The sequence below is a fragment of the Lotus japonicus genome, chromosome 3 (genome assembly GCF_012489685.1).
Source record: "Lotus japonicus ecotype B-129 chromosome 3, LjGifu_v1.2".
NCBI lineage: Eukaryota > Viridiplantae > Streptophyta > Magnoliopsida > Fabales > Fabaceae > Lotus > Lotus japonicus.
This window is the reverse complement of record NC_080043.1, coordinates 9,257,100-9,275,500: the sequence shown is the minus strand read 5'-3', so window position 1 is coordinate 9,275,500 and position 18,401 is coordinate 9,257,100. Positions and strand designations below refer to the sequence as shown.

The 18,401-nt window shown below is 36.2% G+C and overlaps 4 protein-coding genes across 6 annotated transcripts; 3 read left to right on the top strand and 1 right to left on the bottom strand.

Annotated features, from left to right (window-relative positions):
• Positions 1–1,089: 1,089 nt before the first annotated feature.
• On the top strand, positions 1,090–4,195 carry LOC130748137 (uncharacterized). 2 transcript variants are annotated; one of them, XR_009022600.1, is made up of 7 exons: positions 1,090–1,277; positions 1,361–1,581; positions 2,028–2,117; positions 2,391–2,453; positions 2,548–2,619; positions 3,622–3,699; positions 4,056–4,195. XR_009022600.1 is itself a non-coding variant. In XM_057601293.1 (2 exons), the coding sequence occupies exons 1-2, from the start codon at positions 1,134–1,136 to the stop codon at positions 1,520–1,522; spliced, it is 306 nt and encodes a 101-aa protein (XP_057457276.1). In that variant the 5' UTR covers positions 1,090–1,133; the 3' UTR covers positions 1,523–1,779. The 2 variants fall into 2 exon arrangements, 1 of the variants encoding a protein (XP_057457276.1); XM_057601293.1 differs by lacking the exons at positions 2,028–2,117; positions 2,391–2,453; positions 2,548–2,619; positions 3,622–3,699; positions 4,056–4,195 and having other exon boundaries at positions 1,361–1,779.
• Positions 4,196–6,117: 1,922 nt separating this feature from the next.
• LOC130748138 (uncharacterized) lies at positions 6,118–7,396 on the bottom strand. Of its 2 annotated transcripts, XM_057601294.1 has the most exons (4): positions 7,253–7,396; positions 7,069–7,131; positions 6,528–6,634; positions 6,118–6,448 (listed from the first exon to the last, which is right to left on the bottom strand). In XM_057601294.1, the coding sequence occupies exons 2-4, from the start codon at positions 7,072–7,074 to the stop codon at positions 6,337–6,339; spliced, it is 225 nt and encodes a 74-aa protein (XP_057457277.1). In that variant the 5' UTR covers positions 7,075–7,131; positions 7,253–7,396; the 3' UTR covers positions 6,118–6,336. The 2 variants fall into 2 exon arrangements, with proteins under 2 accessions (XP_057457277.1, XP_057457278.1); XM_057601295.1 differs by lacking the exon at positions 7,253–7,396 and having other exon boundaries at positions 7,069–7,238.
• Positions 7,397–11,862: 4,466 nt separating this feature from the next.
• Positions 11,863–15,849, top strand: LOC130748544 (uncharacterized). Its single transcript, XM_057601768.1, has 2 exons — positions 11,863–12,676; positions 13,295–15,849. Exons 1-2 carry the CDS (start codon positions 12,473–12,475, stop codon positions 13,916–13,918), a joined length of 828 nt encoding a protein of 275 aa, XP_057457751.1. The 5' UTR covers positions 11,863–12,472; the 3' UTR covers positions 13,919–15,849.
• LOC130748545 (uncharacterized) lies at positions 15,414–15,849 on the top strand. The gene has a single exon (XM_057601769.1). The coding sequence runs from the start codon at positions 15,414–15,416 to the stop codon at positions 15,729–15,731; it is 318 nt and encodes a 105-aa protein (XP_057457752.1). The 3' UTR covers positions 15,732–15,849.
• Positions 15,850–18,401: the final 2,552 nt, after the last annotated feature.

Below are 18,401 nucleotides of genomic sequence, written 5' to 3'. Positions count from 1 at the left end.
AAAATTTCAACTCATAACACATGTCAAAATATTACTACACGATTAAAGTGATTTTACCGCATATTCACTTAAAATGATTTAGAGAACTCATGGCTGACACAACCTATGTATTGGTTAGCCACACCAGCAAGAGTTTCATGATTTTTTCCACAGCAATGAATCACTTTCAACACTACTTCTTTTAGTTCTATTGCCCTCCTACTCATGCCCTTCCCCTCTTCACCCATCATCACTTCCCTCACCACCCTCTCAACCTCCTTTCTTCCGATCACCGAGCTTCCATAACTAGCTTGATAGCCACACCCAAACAGTATGTCGAATGTGATAAAAATCCTGCATTTTAGACGTACATTAGTTTGCTAGGGTGAAGACCATGCTTTGGGGCATTGAGCACCTAGAAGATCAAGAATATGGAAGCCTTCTCCCTAAGGCTAAGTTCATACATGCGTGGTCAGTAGGATTTTCCTCCCCAAGGGAGGAGCAAGGAATCGTGTGTCAATGATTACACACTATGCAGTGTGTAAGATACAGGAGAATACGATATTGGATTCACCCTACCTCATTTTCTCCTACATGAAGCATTTCTTGGCATACAAGAGAGCCAACTTCCCTAATGGCCTCATCTCGATCACCATTACTTCTTTATCAAATGAACCTTCTTAGGACGTTTCTACAAGAAAACCCAAAACCACTCATGAAAAACCCCACCGACCAACACTGAAGTGTACAAGGGTGCAACGTCCAACACTACTAAAAAAATGTGATTTACCGACGGATTTTAGCGAGGGTCAAAAATCCGTCGCTAATAGCGACGGATCCACGGTTTGGAAATAAATATACTGTTTTTAAATTTAGCGACGGACAAGAAGCCTCGCTGTTGTTCCGTCGCTAATTCTATTTTTATATTTTATATTACAAATTAGCGACGGATTTGTACCGTCGCTGATGATCGCCCGTCGCTAAATCCCTCGGTAAATTTTGTAAGACGTTAGCGACGGAAAGCTAACAGAAATTCCGTCGGTAAATATATTGTTTTTAAAAATGAATACTTTCTCCCAAACACTTAACCAATCCATTCATCCATGCTCTCTCAAAAAACCTCGTGACTGACCCAGAAACCTCTCGACTCTCACATGGCCGCCGCCCTCATGGCCGACTTCTCCAACTCATGCTCCGCCGGAAGAGGAGCATACACCGCCGCTCACAACAAAACCGTCTACGCCTCCTTAACCGGCTTCCGCCGCACCACACCTCCCGAACCGGACTCTCCTGACCAGGTACATCTCCTTCTTCCTAACCTAAGGTTTCTTCATCATTCCCCAAATTTTCTTCTTCGATTTGAGTCTTCTCGAATATGCAGAGACCCACTGTTGAAGTTACTGGTCACAAGGCTCCTCAACCTGGATCTGAACCCCGTTGTTCTTCCCTCCTATCATCTTACCTTTCCTTCGCGTGTCTGACTCCTCCCTTTTCTGCTTCTCCTTCTCCACCGCTCGTCGCTCGCAAACCACCGCAAGCTTAAGGGAAAACTCGTGAACCCTCATCCTTCATCGTCGGTTAACGAAAACGGAAATTTCTCAGGTAATTGAAATTCTTCTTCTTCCGTTCACCATTTTATTTTGCTAGTGAGACCATTGTTGGTGAGTGGTCCGGTGATGTTGGTTTTTGAGTCTGGGTCGTCGAGTGTGAGTTTGAATTGGTAGAGGTAGAGGCCTTCTTGGTTGAGGGAAACGTGAGGAGGAATTGGAGTTGGTTGCTCATTGTGGCACCTAGCAGTGATTGAGAGTTGAGAGCGTGGTAGATTCTTTTATCTTGAGGAAACATGTTGAGAGAGGGAGAGGGAGGGAAAAGCCTAGGTGCTGATATTATTATTGGATATAACATATGCAAATTTGACTTGCCATATCTTATTGAGGTGTTGATTTAATTTTGACATTAAATAGTATGCTTAGAGGTGATAGTTGGAAGTTCTGAGCTTTTGGTTATGATTCATGTTACAATTTAATGTGTTCTTTTCTTGATTTCAGAGAGCTGCCACCTTGAATAGCAGAATTTCCAATCTTGGGCCGTATCAGGAACAGTAGAGTTCGAGTAAAAGATACAACTTTCTCATCAAGGTAGAGATATAGTCACTTGTTATGTAATTGTCTCCCATTATTTTTGTAGTATACTATTTGTATTTCTGATATTATGTGGGTTGGTAGGTTTCATTTAGTTTCATCAAATTTTTTGGAAGCAGGATTTTGGCTCCACAAGTGATTGCAGTCCTTAGTACAACATTCTATGTCCCTATTTTTTTGTGAATTTGGGAATAACTTTGTTTATCCGTCTATGTTTTGGCTTTTCAATTAGTTCAACCCCTTAGTGATACTTGCTGGTTTTGCAAGCAGTTAGGGACCAGGAAAAGTAAAGAAGTTACAGTTGAAGGGAGAGTGCAGTTTGATTTGCTCCAGGTTCTGTCAATATTTAGTTTTGCTCTAATCAGTTGATGCTTGAAAAATTGAAACTTATTGCGAAATAAGTTTATTCGTTATTTTTTATTTACAGGTTATGCAAAGAGACTATATATTAAGTTCTTATTCATTGAATTCTGTCTCGGCTCACTTCCTTTCTGAGCAGGTAAAGTTTTTCTTTTAAGCAATGATATTTATTCTTCAAATACAGCTGGGAACTATTTATATGTCTTGAATTAATTCGAAGGAACATTTCAGAGAGAGCGTGGTGGATTCATTTGATACTGTTAGAATATAATTTAAAACCATTAGAGACCGTGGTGGAACTATTTGATACTTGTTGAATATACCAATTTATCATTGTTTGCAGCTGTGAACAAGGGAGTTTAAGTTCGAGGGTTTATCATGTTCTTTGTTGCAATTAAGTAGTATTTTTATGCTGTTAACTTTCACTCTATTTATGTCATAGTTATTTCAGGGATTCTTTTCTATCTTCCTAGTTTTTATATCTATTGCAGTCTTCCCTTGGTACTATATGTTTCTCTGTTCTGATTTTTTAAGTGTGTTTTGGTTATATATGTTCTTCTCCTTCTTAGATTGATATGTGGATGTACTTTTGTGGCAGTCTTCTTCTAGTTACTATGGTTTCTCAAATTAATGGACAAATTAGTAGGTGTTTTTTATATTTATCTTGTGTGCTATCATGGTGTTAAGCATCCCCTGCTGCTTCAACTATTACTTGATTTAGGAATGTCTAATTTAGATGCAATTTGGTTGTTGAAAAGTGGTACACATTTGAGCTGATATCATTTTGAATTCAAGTTTTATCTGCATAATTCCACTGCTGATCCAGTTTTGGTAGCAATTAGTATTCGCTGAATAAATTTAGTTAGACATATTGGGTTTGGACGTCATCTGTTGTGTTTGAAAAAATACAAACTATGCTTTAAAATGATGTAAGTTTGAGATCATGATTTATTTTCATTCTATACCAGATTTAATCAAAATTTAGTCTTCGTGTGGCATAGTTCACATGTTGTGTTGTTTCTTGAAAAAAAAAATCTCTTTGCTCTTCCATGTTGCTTCCCCTTGAATTTCGCCTCCTATATCTCTTTGTTCTGTTATTGTGTTTCTTATCTTCCCCTTTAATGTGAAAGATTGTTTGCAGATAAAATACCTTGGTGAGGATGGTGAGAATGTTCCTGTGGCTGGAGCTGTAGCTGTTTTCTCTCATTGGGACCTTTTGGTTAGTATTTTGATTTTAAAAACAAAACTTCTGCAGGACTAATGGCATTGATTAATGTGCATATGTTATGAAGTATCACCCCGATATATCTTTCATCTGAATTTGTCTGTGTATCCAATTGAATATGTGTGTGTGTGTGCATAGACATTAAATCTTTAAATAATATAGTCCTCTATATGACATTGTTTCTTTGTCTTTGCTATTGTTTCTTGCCCCCTTCTCTTTAGTTTCCTAGTTTTCTTGTCTCCTTTTCTTTAAAAAAAAATGAATGTTACCAAGAGAGCACCATGGCATAATTGAGTATTTGAGTTACCAACTCATGCTGATTTTGATTTCCTTTTTGCTTATTCTTCAAGGTGGGCAAAGCACATTAGAAAGCTGTCAAGTATTACAGGTAAGGTTTCTTAGTTTCCATCCATTGCTCTGTTTCCATTAGTAGAAACAACTGTGTTGTGGATAGCAAGGGGCTTGTGTAATACATTTTATTGTATAATGTGCTTTACTAAGTCCATGCAGAGAAGCTTAGGTTATAGTAATTTTCATTTCTACTTTGATTGAATATTATCAATGTTACATATTTTTAACCTATTACATAATTCTTTTCAATTCATGTAGGTTCTGCATCATAAAAAATTAAATTCCACAAGGCATAATTATATTGAACTTAAATGGAATGTTCGTTTTGGTATATAATATTCATACTTCAAAGTTAGGACTTATTACTATGTACTGAAGCTATGAAATTAGTCAGTTCACTGCCTAAAATAGAGAGGGAAATTAGCAACGGAGTTTGTCCCTCTCTACCATTGATAAATTAGAGAGGGAATGTATATTAAAATGACAGCTAGTTAGCGACGGACACTTCCGTCGCAAACAGCGACGGACAGCTGCGTTCCGTCTTCAAGTCTTCAATAGCGACGGAACGTTCCATCGCAAATAGCGACGGCTAGTTATTTTCCGTCGTAAATAGCGACCGAAACTTCCGTCGGAAATAGCGACGGATTCATGGGGTAATCCTGTAACCGATTTAGCGACGTAAATATATACGTTAGCGACGACCAGTTTCCGTCGCTATCAGCGACGGATTTAATTTTCCGTCGTTGAGTTTTTAGCGACGCCACTTATCACGGCGGATGCCGTTCCGTCGCTAAATATTTAGCGACGGATTTTTCCCCTCGCTAAATAGCTTTTTTTTAGTGCAAGTGCAAGACCACATCATCTAAATGTTCTAAGACAGTTCAACCAAAGAAGATCTCCTCACAGATGGCTAGTTCTGAACAAATGCTACCCCATGAAAAGATCCTCCCACAAAAGGTTGAAGATAATTTGTTTATTGTACAAAGGCTGAGAACAAGGAAAAGAAAGGCTACACCTGCTCTAGCACAACCTATTCCAAAGCTAAGGAGTCAATGTTTGCAGTTCCCTCTCAACATAGCGTAGTTCCAGTTTATCCGCCTCCACCACCTCCTACAAGGAAGGAACCCTCAGCTGCTATTAAGGCCCATTAGAGGCCTAAGTACATGCATCTACATTTGTTATCTTAGGAAGACGATGGAGTGGAAGAAAAAGTAGAAGATGACGAGAACTCCTCGTTCACTGCCACCAATTTTTTCAAGCAAGGCTTCATATCACCACTTCCTATCCACTTTGCTGCACCAATACCCATAGTTCTCGTGGCTGAAGAGGAACCCCTCCAAGGAGCTAGAAGCTGATAAAGCTAATTCTGTACAAAGCTACTTTCACTCCTTAATTATCCCCCATCCAATCAGACAACCCTTTCCCACACTCACTAAACACAATCATCTCAGCTCACCAAAAACTGCCTCCATCTCCCATGACTCAAGTCTCGGTGATTCCAAATACTGAACCCATAAATGTTGAACCTCCATCACAAGTTATTAGATTACAACTCAATCCCTGTTCTTGTACTATTGTGTTTGATTTCAATGGTAACTGTCGAGTGTTTATAAATTAGGATTCTAAGAATCTCCTAAAGAGTGACAATTAGTCATTAAGAGACTTTGCAGGTTGTTATTTTACAGCTATTGATGATGCCAAAAACAAGACTCCCGAACAGAAAGGCACCAAAAATCTCTTCTAGGACCTTGATAGAACTGAGTCATACTAGAGAATGTGAGATGAAAATTTCATTTGAAGGGACATGTTGGTCTAGGGTTTTATCAATGAGATGTTATTATGTTAATCAGAAATGAGGAAATTGAAATACATGCTAGTAGATAACCCATCCAAGTGTACTGTGGACTTCCTTCACAATTCCAATTCAAACCCCAAATATTCCCCAACTATTCTTTCTTTCCTCTCCTGAGTTTAGTGTCTTACATATTTTCATAACAATGCACCGTCAGCCAGATTTGTTCCATTCATATAAACCAAGATGAGAAATAAAATTGAAAAATATTACTACAAATGCAACAGACAAATTGTATTCCAAATCAGATAGAGTCAAACGATCAGAAGCCACCAACAATGCCCTCCCCAGAAAAACACAAACTACTTAGTTCTTTTCCCTAAAATGACACAAGTACAAGACTTCAAACCCAAAACCCAAATCAGAATAAGCAACACAAATTCACCATTTCTAATACAATGCACATATTACCCTACACCTTCCCTAACTCAACGACTCTTTTCTTGCCTACTTTTGCCTGCACCACCCCCACCACCAGCATTATTCCCTCCAGCTTGCCCTGCTTTCCTTGCTGCTTTCTCCTGCAAAGCTCTTGCATCCCTGCAAAAGAACACACCAAGTTAGGCACGTAACGATGATTATGCCATAATAAAAAGAGAAAGTTTAGAAGAATAACAACCTTTCCCTCCTCTGTTCAGGGGTTAACCCATCATTCTTAGGCTGCTTGGTTTTTCCACCAGCTCTTGCTTGAGCCCTTTCGCGGTCTCGGTCCCTCTGGCTACCGCGTTCGCTTCAGTTAAGTCCAAACAGCAAAATCCACATCACAAACAACAAATCCAAAGTACCCAAAAAAATCTCATTTCAATGGAGGGTAAAATTAATGGGATTGTCTAATGACGCTACACAAAGTTCGGGTTAAACCACCTTAGTATTTAACCCAAACTTCGTCTACGACCATTTAGACAACCCTAAATTAATAAATTTAAATCTCATAATTTCCCAATCAACTCCAATAATTTCAACTAAGAGGAGCCCAATTCTGAAATGGGGATATCTAAAATTTTCTCAATTATATAATTCAAGCATATAATATAATATAATCCATCAGAAAAGAAAAGATTTGCAATAAAAACTGAAAATCGACGAGATGAAAATAAACCCTAATCTAACAAACTGGGGAAAATTAAAAGGGAGCATGCAATTTGCGATCAGAGGATATGAGACATTATTGATCGATGATCGATAATCGATTCTTGCACACAACGAAACGGGAACGAAAAGCCCTGGATAACCAGAACAAAAGTGAAGCAATAAGCGAATTGCAAAGAGGAGGCAAAAAAAAAACTTGAGCGAATTAAACACAATGGCGAGATAGAGAGAGTTATGGAGAAAAAAACACCAAACCTGGTGAAGAGAAATCAATGTGTAAGGGGAAGATGGAGGAACGATGGAAGGTGTGAAGCGTGCGCAGAGAGAGGTGGTTATTATAGAGTGCAAGGGGAATTCGAGTTGGAATGGAAGAATCTAGAGACTGAAAAAAAAAAAGATAGGGTGGTAGGGGTATTGGAATTAGAATGGAAGAGTCTAGAGAAGCACCACAAAGATAGAATAATGTGAAAAATAGAAAGGAATGACAGTGACAAAAAAAAATAGATTCTCCAACTAAATACAATAGTAATATTTAGTCAAAAAAAAAAAAAAAAAGTGTGAAAAGAATATCACCCTGTTATCTAATAATTTTGAGACCTCACTCTGGAAAGTGAGACACTCAAATTTCACACACTCCTCCATAATTTTCCACGTCATTCTTTTTATAATTAATTATTCTCTCACATAGGTTTGCATTTCTATCTCTTTTATTTGAATTGGGTTTGCCAATTTTGGTGTCAATTCCATCATGTTCCAAATGAATAAAGTAGTGCCAAAGCATAGCTGATAGCTGGTCGTTAAATTCAAATGATGGTAAGCTCCTGTAGCATTATCCTTCCTTATTTCTGATGTTAATGTTATTTTCAAACAACAAATTAAATAATCTTTTGGATTGTTAACAGTATTCCTAATCTTTTTTTAAAATTGGTGGGCTGGTTTTTGCTGATACAATTTAGCAAATTTGTTTAAGAAAGGTTTTCCAATATATGATTTTGGTGTTTTTATATATCATGGTTTTAGGTGTTCTTGCTTTTACCAAGCCTAATTGAAGAGCTTTGCAATAGGATATGCTTAGTCTTCCCAAAAAAGTAGTCCTTTGTGTGCAGTTTAGATTTTGGGAAAATTTTGAATCTTTTCTTTACAACCATGTTTTCTAAAGTCTTAAACAAGGCAATGATTCAGAAAATACTATATCAATCTTGTATCTCCCCTTGCAACAATTCTATATATTCCACATTGGAGAGCTTACTACCAGGTTGGCAGGTTGGATCAAGTGTATTACACTTAAGCATTTTTGTAAGGTTTTCAATGAAATGCAAGTACATATGTAATGAAATGCAAGTTGCATCTTTTGTTGTGCAGTGGTAACTGTTAAGTACTTCCTGTTCTTATACTTTCTGTCTGATATTTTAGTTACAATTTGTTATAGGCTATATGAAGTGAGAGTATCCCATGGTCTACTAAAAGATTTTTTGTTTTTTGTTTGTTTTTGAAGTAGTATCATATCTATAATCAAGGTCTTTACCTGTTCATGTTTGATATACTTAGTTGTTATTGAGCACAAAAACACATGACAGTGAAGGCTTAGCCTAGAAGACAAGCTACCTTGATACAATTTCTTAAGAAGTATGCTTGAATTAATTCTCATGATTTCAAAGTCTTTTTTAGTATATATGTGCAAAATAAAGAGCTGCTCCCACCATTTTTCATCTTTGTTTAAGCAATGCAGACTACATTACAGGAAAGAGATGAAACCTGTCTCACAGGCTATGCAGGAAAGGTTTCAGTTGAGGAAAGTGCTGATACTGGATGGTGGGTGGCTTTCCCTTCTTTCTAACCAAGAAATTACAGGGAATGTTTTTTTTGCAGAGAGAAGGGATATCAATTTTTAAGAAGTTGGGGAAATTGTGATTAGAAGAATTAAATTGTGATTGTGATTAGAAGAATTAAATTGTGAACCAACTTCACAAGGTGCAATGGAAAAGAAATCTAAAATTGACATGTTTCAGTACAATGTGTTATGTGTATGATCTCTACCTTCAACCTGAAATGATAAGAAAGCTTGAAATCATTGTTAATAGACCGAGTTTACGACTATGAATATCACACATATTGTCATATTGGAAATGTGTATTTATTTCTATTTTCAGTATCATTGCTTCTATTTTTTATTTTGAAAAAGATAGAACTCAACATTTCAATGATTATAATAATTCAGCTTATCACATAAGTGTTAATTTCTCCAAATAATTTTATCTAATTAATTAATTTCCTGTGCTATATTAATTTAATATGAATAAGTTAATTAGTCCAATATTTTTTTAAAAAAATTATCCAACTGAATTTGAATTTGAATATACATGAAAGTATACTCTCTACATAATATTTAAAAATTAATTTATTAAAGTTTTTTAAAAGAAAAACACAAGTCAACCCGTGCAATTTGCACGGGCTACTTACTAGTTTAGTAATAGTTCTTGACACGAAGGATTTGATGTAGTTGGAGCCTTGGAGGTTAGAATTTGCAAGTTTTTTTTTTGCGAATTGAAGCAATTATTACTACACGAATTGAAGAATGCGAATTGTGCTGTGATGGCCCTGAATTGGTGGCATATGTTCTCTTCACATGCCCTGACAACAAGGTGGTGCGCTGACCGTGGGACGAGGGATTAGTCTCACGGCTGTCGGCTATGGGGATACCTTGGTCAAGACCAAAAAAAATGAGGGTGCTGTTTCGTGATAGTGAAGAACCGGCTGAGTTCCTCCAACGAATTTTCGACCTTGATGATTCACATCTTACTGGCTTGCACCTTACCTTCATTTACGTGATATAGAAGCTACGAAATGCAGCGGTTCATCAGTAGAATCCTCCAACGTTTCAGTGGCTCATGGATCAGTTTTCTAGCCTCATTTTGCAGGTGCAGCGTGTAACAGCAATTGTACCTCCAACAGTTAAAAGGAACTTGGCACAGGGAGTGTGGAGGCGACCCAGGGATGATACGATTCAGCTCAATTTTGATGCTTCCTGGGTATCTACGGCAAGTGCGGGTTTTGGGTTTATTGCAAGGAATGATTTTGCTCAAGTTATGGCTGCATCAGTCGCATATCCGGTGGAGGCATCATCATCTCTTCTAGCGGAAGCCTTGGCATTTAGATGGTCCCTCTCCCTAGCTAAGGATCTTAGTTTTCATCATGTGTTCCTCGAGATAAATTGCTTGCAACTCTTTGATATATGACATAAGGCCAAGTTTGGTTCTTCTTATTTGTTTTCTATTTTAAACGATTGTAGAGACCTTAGTCTCCTCTTTTATGTCTTTTCATTTTTCTTTTGTTCGGAGATTCGACAATTCTATGGTCGATTACTTGGCTAAGAACTCCTCAAAATTCTACAACTCGGTGTGGGTTGAAGAGGTTCCGCCGGAAGTAGAGTCTTTGATTCATGTTGATGTATTAGCCTCTTTGGCAACTTGATTTCTTTAATGAATTATCTAATCACTAATCACTAAACCAACCTATTTTGAAATATACATTAGACATTTGAACATTAATTTTAAAAAAATATAAAAACGAAAAAATAACACATAACACTATTTATTAAGTAACAACTTTTACTTCAACAAAATGATGTTAAGATGTGCTTTTTTTCCATACTTTTCAGCGGGTGTTCAATCATACTGATTCACCATTTTGTTAATGTCAATTACTAAAGCGATACAATTTAAAATAATTGAGCACCAAAAATAAGATATTTAAAAAATGAGCATAATTGTTGTTCTTATATGTTTGATTTTGTATTTTTATCTGAAATCCTATCATTCTTTCGTGACAATTGAGGTGAATTCCATACACTGTATTGTTTGTGTAACGCTCAGTATCACTGTATCAGTATGCCTTGTTTTTCTCTGGATGATTGTATCTTCAAACGTGTCATGCTTGCTCTAAATTATTTCCTGTTAGCAGCTGAAAAGGAAGAAACCAAGCCTGTATTGAGCCTCTTACTCATTTGTTTTATGCTTGAATTGAACTTGGTTTTTTTTTCTGATAGGCAGAATTGAACTTGGTTGATTCTAGTTCCATTTCTAAAATATAAAACCATTTGAAACTTGAGGAAATTTTTTAAAGTTGAACGGGGTTGATTAAAAATGTGTGGGCAGTGCCTTCACTTTTGCCCAAATTTTATTCCCTTTCGATGATTATATGTAGATTGGCTTTTTTTTTTGGTCGCATTGATTGGGCTTTATGGACAAGTGACAACTGTTCCTCACCCTTAAGAAATAAAAACCCCAGCTCAGATAGTGAACCCCACACGTTACATGACACTAATTGCAATTATTATACGCAACACATAGGAATATAACACAATCTAATCCATAAGAGTAAGACCCAACACCTAACTACAGCAACCAAGCATAATTTATTTGGTTGCCGTTAATGATGTTGATTACCCTACCACCTCTCATTCTTTCTTATCAATATTTATTTTGACATAGTATGTTTCCACCCGCTTCCTATTCTTTACAGACATATTTGATATTGGGTTGAAGTACTCTTGTACTTCTTTTCAATATATTCAATTGCTTATAAAAAAACATACATATATATTTGATGTCGCTTTATATATCACCCGTACAAAATTTTAAAATAATTTATTACTCTTTTCTATGTATACTTTCACACTTATTATTTACAATTTCAAAGCTTTGATTAGCACTCTTGTAATTTTATTTGAATGAAATTAATCTTGTAATTAGGAATGAAGATCATAAAAAATAAATAAATTCTATACATTAACTCATCAATGTTGTGCAAGTATCTATTTCTCAAACCAATGTGACATACTAATTAACTCATTTCATCTTTCAAATTTAAGGTTGGCGATTCTCACTAATAAAAATAGAGCGCAACCGGGGTATCCAAGGCATTCTCTGTCTCACTCCCTTTAAATTTTGTCTGTCTTTGCTTTGGGCCTCTCTCGAATGGTCCCACTCACCAAATTAATGATCCCACCCTCAATGTTTTTACTTTGCTGTCGTTTCTTTCCGCAAACATCTTGTCGTTTTCTGCTGTAACTCTTCACTTTCCCATCTTTTATTTTTCTTTCTCTTCTTTTCTTCTCATTTTCTCAGGAAAAAGAAAGTTTAACGTTGACCCATTGTTTCCTATTACTAACTCCTTTGCTCCCGGGCCTGCTCTTCCATCCCACAACTTTCCTTAATTTCTACTCCATAAATTCTCCATTGTAGAAACAAACATTCCATTCCATAGATTCATTCGATTAACTTCCTTCAACTGGGCTGCAACCAATTGATCCATTCAACATTCTTCCAGGACTCCTTCTGAGTTCGACGGACAACGGAGCACCGTGAAGACCATCATCTTACAGTCCTTTCTCACAAGAATTTCATCGGTTCTCTTCAATCAACACAATTCCAGGTGATTTGATCAGATACTAGAAAACGAGAATTTTCTTTGATTATGGAAGGTCGTAGGAGGATGACACTCTATGATCAGATGGCAGCTGGGGAAACAAGCAGTCGTAGCTCACTAGCTAGCTTGATCTTCGGCGATGTTGTTATGGCTAACCAGAATTCCGAGGCTGGAGGTGAAGCAGAAGCCACCATGAACCGGAATCGAACTCTGTTAGATGTCATCCGAGAAGATGAGCCCAACAACATCAAGGTAACTTTTGTTGTCAAATGTCAATAGTTTTAGGTAAATGATTTTTAAATCATCCTGATCTTTATTTTGAAAATAATTTCATTTTAATAGTTGACCTTTAATTTATTTTGTGCAAAACATTCCTCACTATTTATTCATTTCAATTGTTTTGATAAAGTTCAGTTTTCAATAAAATATATAAAAAAACACATTTTGAGAGAATCAATCCAAACTAAATTCGGTGGCACATTCCTCTCCAGCCTTCTTCTAACAAAAATTAACAAATAATTTATGAGTTTAATCATTATGCACAGGCAGTATAATTTTCTTACATAATTATACAATAAAAATCACCAATTTATCATGTTATAATTAAAAGTGATATGATTAAATTTATGTGTAAAACTCTTTACAAGTATGAGTGTTCTTTAATTTATATGTCAAGTAACTGGTTTAAGTTAAAAGAAAATTAATTTATTATGTCAGTTGTACTGGCCAGGCCAAAATGTGACTTTTCAAAATTAGGAATTGAATTAAAAACATGTTTTTTTAATTTAAAAAAATTAACCTTAATTTTATCTTTCAATACAAATATTTATTTTTAATATGTTAACTTTTATTTATCAAACCTTATTAAAGGATCGAAGGTCATGGAAAGCCTTGAAGGACAAGCTTTGGCTCAAGCGCGCTGGTGGCTCCGACTCGGCTTGGACTTCTACCACAGTTCACATTCCCATCCACAATGTTGATAGCCACGGCGGAGCCTCATCCCAATCCACCCGTCGCAACTCGGTTTCCTTCCAAGAATACCTTGACTCAGACGAGTCGACTCAGCCAGGCATGGATCACCAACAACCCAACGACGTCGTCCAAGAAAACCTTGACAATCCTCCAGTCGTTGGCGTCGCTAATTCCTCCGGCGAGGCTACGACGACGGTTGGGCTAGTGAACATGTCGCTAATGGAGATGTTAGAGGAGACAGAGGTGGATTTTGAAGTACGAGTCAATGGTGATGATGAAGATAATGATGACGAGTGTCAAAAACAAGGAGGAGGAGAAGAAGGAGAAGAAGAACAAGGGGGAGTTGAAGAAACGGGTGTGGTAGCGTATAATTGTTGTGTGTGCATGGTGAGGCATAAAGGTGCGGCGTTTATACCGTGTGGCCACACGTTTTGCAGGATGTGTTCAAGGGAGCTTTGGGTGAATAGAGGGAATTGTCCTCTTTGCAATCATTTTATATTGGAAATTCTTGATATTTTCTAACCACAATTATATTCATTCTCATCGTTATTTTTACACATCTAAATACCTCCATCTTCTACCAATTGTGGTTAGGTTTATGTGGTAAGTACAATATTATTCTTTTTAAGTAATGGCTCGTGTTTTATTTAAAAAAACTCGGGGACAAAACTTGGTTAGACAGAGGTTTTACTCTTACTTTGCCTCCTGAAATTCCAAGTGCACATGCTTATTACATTACAATAATGATGACTAAAGGGAATTACATGATAATATAATGGTAATGTAAATGGTGGAGTGGAATTTGAATCTTCCTTATTCTTTTTTTGGTTACAGGAGGAAGATAATCTTCCTTATTCTGATTATGAATAGAGTGAATTAAAGAGACAATCTTAGTTTGCTTTTGATAAAAATTACCAGTTATTTTGATCCTTAGGATGAATCCGGCTACCAAGTTGATCATTGCGATGAATCTGGCTACCGAATTGGTAGAGTATCATTACACAACCCACATTGCTTTAGAGCTACAAGGCAATGCTGCAAGCTTTGAAAGAGTGATGCTTAGAAGCTAGAGCTACAAGGTAGCGATGCAAGCTTTTAATGCTACAAGTATTAGGGATGTGGTTTTCCCTTTATCAGAGCTTGAGTTTCTTCTCTTAAAAGATTCTTTAATCGTCCCCTATTTTGTTCCTTGTGCTTGTCTATTGTTAATTTTTAATTTGTTCATTGTGCTTGTCTGTTGTAAAACAAGTTCAATATCCAAAACCCTTGCAAAAAAAATTACAGGGTCAAAATACCAATTCAGCCATATTTTACATGACTACAAATATAGTTAACCCTTCAAGTATTTTACAGTAAATTGTCTTAATCACTCACATAAGTAACTTTACCAATAGAATTATTTATAAATAATAAATATTATTTTATAAAATTCTAAATCCACTTATTTTAAATATGATTGGTTTATTAGACTTGGGTAAAGTTAGACAATAAGACAACCCCTAACATAAAACACTTAATCTTAGTATTAGTATAGGTGATCAACTATTTTTGCTGCTCTAATTAATTAAAAAAAATTATACAATTATAAGAAAAAATAAATATAACAGGACATATAGATACCTACACTGGAAATTATATTGTACAAATTTTACAAAATTGCACATGTAAACAAATGTACATATGCAAACGCGACATATATGAGATAAAGACACGTGGTCCTAAAACTGAGGATACATTGAACTTGATTCCAAACTTTATCATCATAGATTCATAACAATAAACAAACCACTAGCTCCCCCAAAACCAGTAGCTAGCTATACCACTTTATGCCACTGGTTTCCCCAATCTTTTGGCACATCATCAAGCACAATCTTAGTATATATAAGAATAAGAACACCTTTCACTTCAACTTCCTCAATTCAATCCAAAATCTCCAAATTAAGACGACTTCTTATATCAAGGTTCATTATTTCTTGTGTAATCTGAAAAGCAAAGCAAGAATTTGTTTAATTTCAAGATGAGTTCAGCAAGCAGAGCTTGGACAGTGGCAGCAAGTGTTGGAGTTGTGGAGGCCTTGAAGGACCAAGGCTTGTGCAGGTGGAACTATGCTCTAAGATCAGCTCAACATCATGTCAAAAACCATTTGAGATCCTTGTCTCAGGCAAAGAAGCTTTCTTCTACTTCCTCCTCTTATGCTATGGTTTCCAAGTTCCAACAGATCATTAAAAGAAGAGGAAGCAAAGAAGTCAGAGGAATCATTGAGGACAGTCATGTACTTGAGCTGTTGGGGTCCCAACAACTAGCTAGAGACACCGGGGCAATCACAAAAGACTGATTCTGATTGAACCTGTAATGGTGCAATTGTATATAGTAGTATCCAGAACTGCTTTTCCATTATCACAGAAATTGATGTAAATTTTGATAAATGGAAAATGAAAGAGAATTAATTCCAATTTTATGTGTTTTCTTTAGTAGTAGCATATCATTCTTCACTTTGATCATACCACTAATGCTTAAATCATTGTGTTATGATTTCTCTGTTTCTATATGTATAAAGGAATAAAGCAGCATGAATTTACTGTAACAATTCAGTTAAACCAAAGCTTATACTAAAATAGATAAAAATCAATATAAGCACGGTTGAAGAATATATAAGACTCTAGAAGTCGAGGGTTATTAACTTGATTGCCACTTCAGAGTCTGATTCAATCAAATATCAGATGCAAAGGAACAATTCCAGTTTTATACTTTGCTCTAAGAACACCCCATTTAACTATCATCATATAGGTATGGTTGACACTTTTAGTAAATCTCAAGTCCAAGACCACCTTGAGTAGTTGGAGAACAAGTCTTATCCTAAGCCAAATGAGTCTTCCTGCTTATTGCTATATCACTCCACCCCCCAGAAAATCCCTACATTTCCTATCTATGCTATGGCAAACAAAAATAGGCAGAGAATTTGTTTGCATAACATATGAAGAAGGGGGGGTTAACACTTATTCAGTCAGGATCAATCTACATGCAAGAGAAAGTTTCCTTCCAGTCATTGAGCCTTTGGTTTGCTTAAAGTTTTCTTAGAGACTCTCTTGTGATGAAGAGGCACAGCAAGGTATCTACCAATTAATGTCATTTGTTCTTAGATAATTAAACTCAATGCTTATTTCTCACTAACATTATTCTTTGACAAATAAGTCCTTGTTTTATCTCCATTCAGCTTTTGTCCCGAGCTACCATAAAACAACTCGAACTCAACGTTATTGAGGCTGGCTAGACTATCTGCAGACTGCAAGAGTACTAAGTCATCTGGAAAAGAAAGATGAGAAAGGCTAGGACCATTTCTTCCCAACTCAATTAGTTTCCCCAAGTCCTTGCTCTGCAACTGAATTGATCAAATGTGACAATCTCTCCATATGAAGGACAAATATATAGGCAAGGTAAAAGAGGATTGCCTTGTCTAATTCCTCCAGAGGACTGGAACTCTTGTAGAGATTCACCATTCAACAAAACTATCATCTTAATAGTGGAAATGCACGCATGGATCACACAAATGAAATCATTTAAGAACTGGATATCATTCAATGTTTACTATATGAAATCTCATCTCATCCCCTCATAGGCCTTTTCTAAGTTAATTTTGATATTCATCCATCATACGTTGTATCTCCTATTCCTCATAGAGTAAATAAGATAAATTATGATATTATCACAACTATGCCTACCTGACAAAAAATTACATTGAGTTGTCAGTTGTCACAACTCACAACCAGTTAACTCATAAGTTCTCTTAACCTACTCGTCAGGATTTTAAATACCTTTATAGGATACACTTACATAGGCTAGTCGATCTTTAAGGGCTTAATCTTAGTAACCGGTTCCTACTTAGGGATTAAAGTTACAAGGGTATCATTAACATCTTCCGCCACCTTAGTACATTAAGTAATAAATATAGGGTTAAATACGTTTTGTCCCTAAACTAAAGCGAGAATTTGGTTGTCATCCATAAACTACAGTTTCTTAAGTTTTTCTCCTTTTTTCTTGTTGGCATATGTAGTTTTCATCCTTTAACTAGTTTAACCAATGATATGGCATGCCAGCGCGTATGTTTTCACTGATGTAGAATTCTATTTTTAGGTTTAATTGCATTTTTGGTCTCCCACTTATATCTTTTGCGTAGTTTTAGACTCTAAAGTTTAAAAAATGCACTTTTCATCACACAATTTTTCCTCCGTTAGTAGTTTTAGTTTTCCACTTGCTTTCCATCTAAAAATTAATGTTTTTACTGACGTGAATTTTTTTATTTACAACTGTTAGACTTGGATGTGCCTTCAATGCCAATACCATACGATAGGGATGGATGGTGCTCATGAAAGGATTAATCTACACGAGACATCGTTGGTGTGACATAATCAATATGTTTACGAATGCCTTGTATTGTTATTGTTGTTCAACCATGTAAATGGGGTGTGTGGGTAACATGTTGATCGTGAGAAGAAAACATTTTTGAAACTAAAAAGGGTGTTATCTGCATTAATGACTTTTAGTCGTAACTCGAACAACTGTTTCACCATGGGATTTATGACTTATGAATACTTTTCTATTTATATTTGTTACAAATGAGTTAATTATGTATGCATGATGTAAATATTCTCTTTTGAGAATAAAGAAAAGTAAAAAAATCATACTTTTTGAGCTGCATACTTTATTTTCTGTTTAAGCACTACTGTGAGTCTGCGACCCTTGAAAATTCAGGTGTTACATTGAAGTTGTATTACCTCAAGAAACACAACATCACTCGCATGTGCAAAGAGTTTTTCGTGAGGAGAAAGTTCGAGTTTAGTGGCTCAAAACTTGTTTCTCCATGTTCCTTCAATGTTTGACTCATGATCAATGTTTGCCGCTTCTTTTACCACACCCGTGTCTGCACACCCGCCACCACTAACACCATATCAGTTCACACTCATGTCTGCACACTAACCACAACCACCATTTGAGTCTTTCTATCATA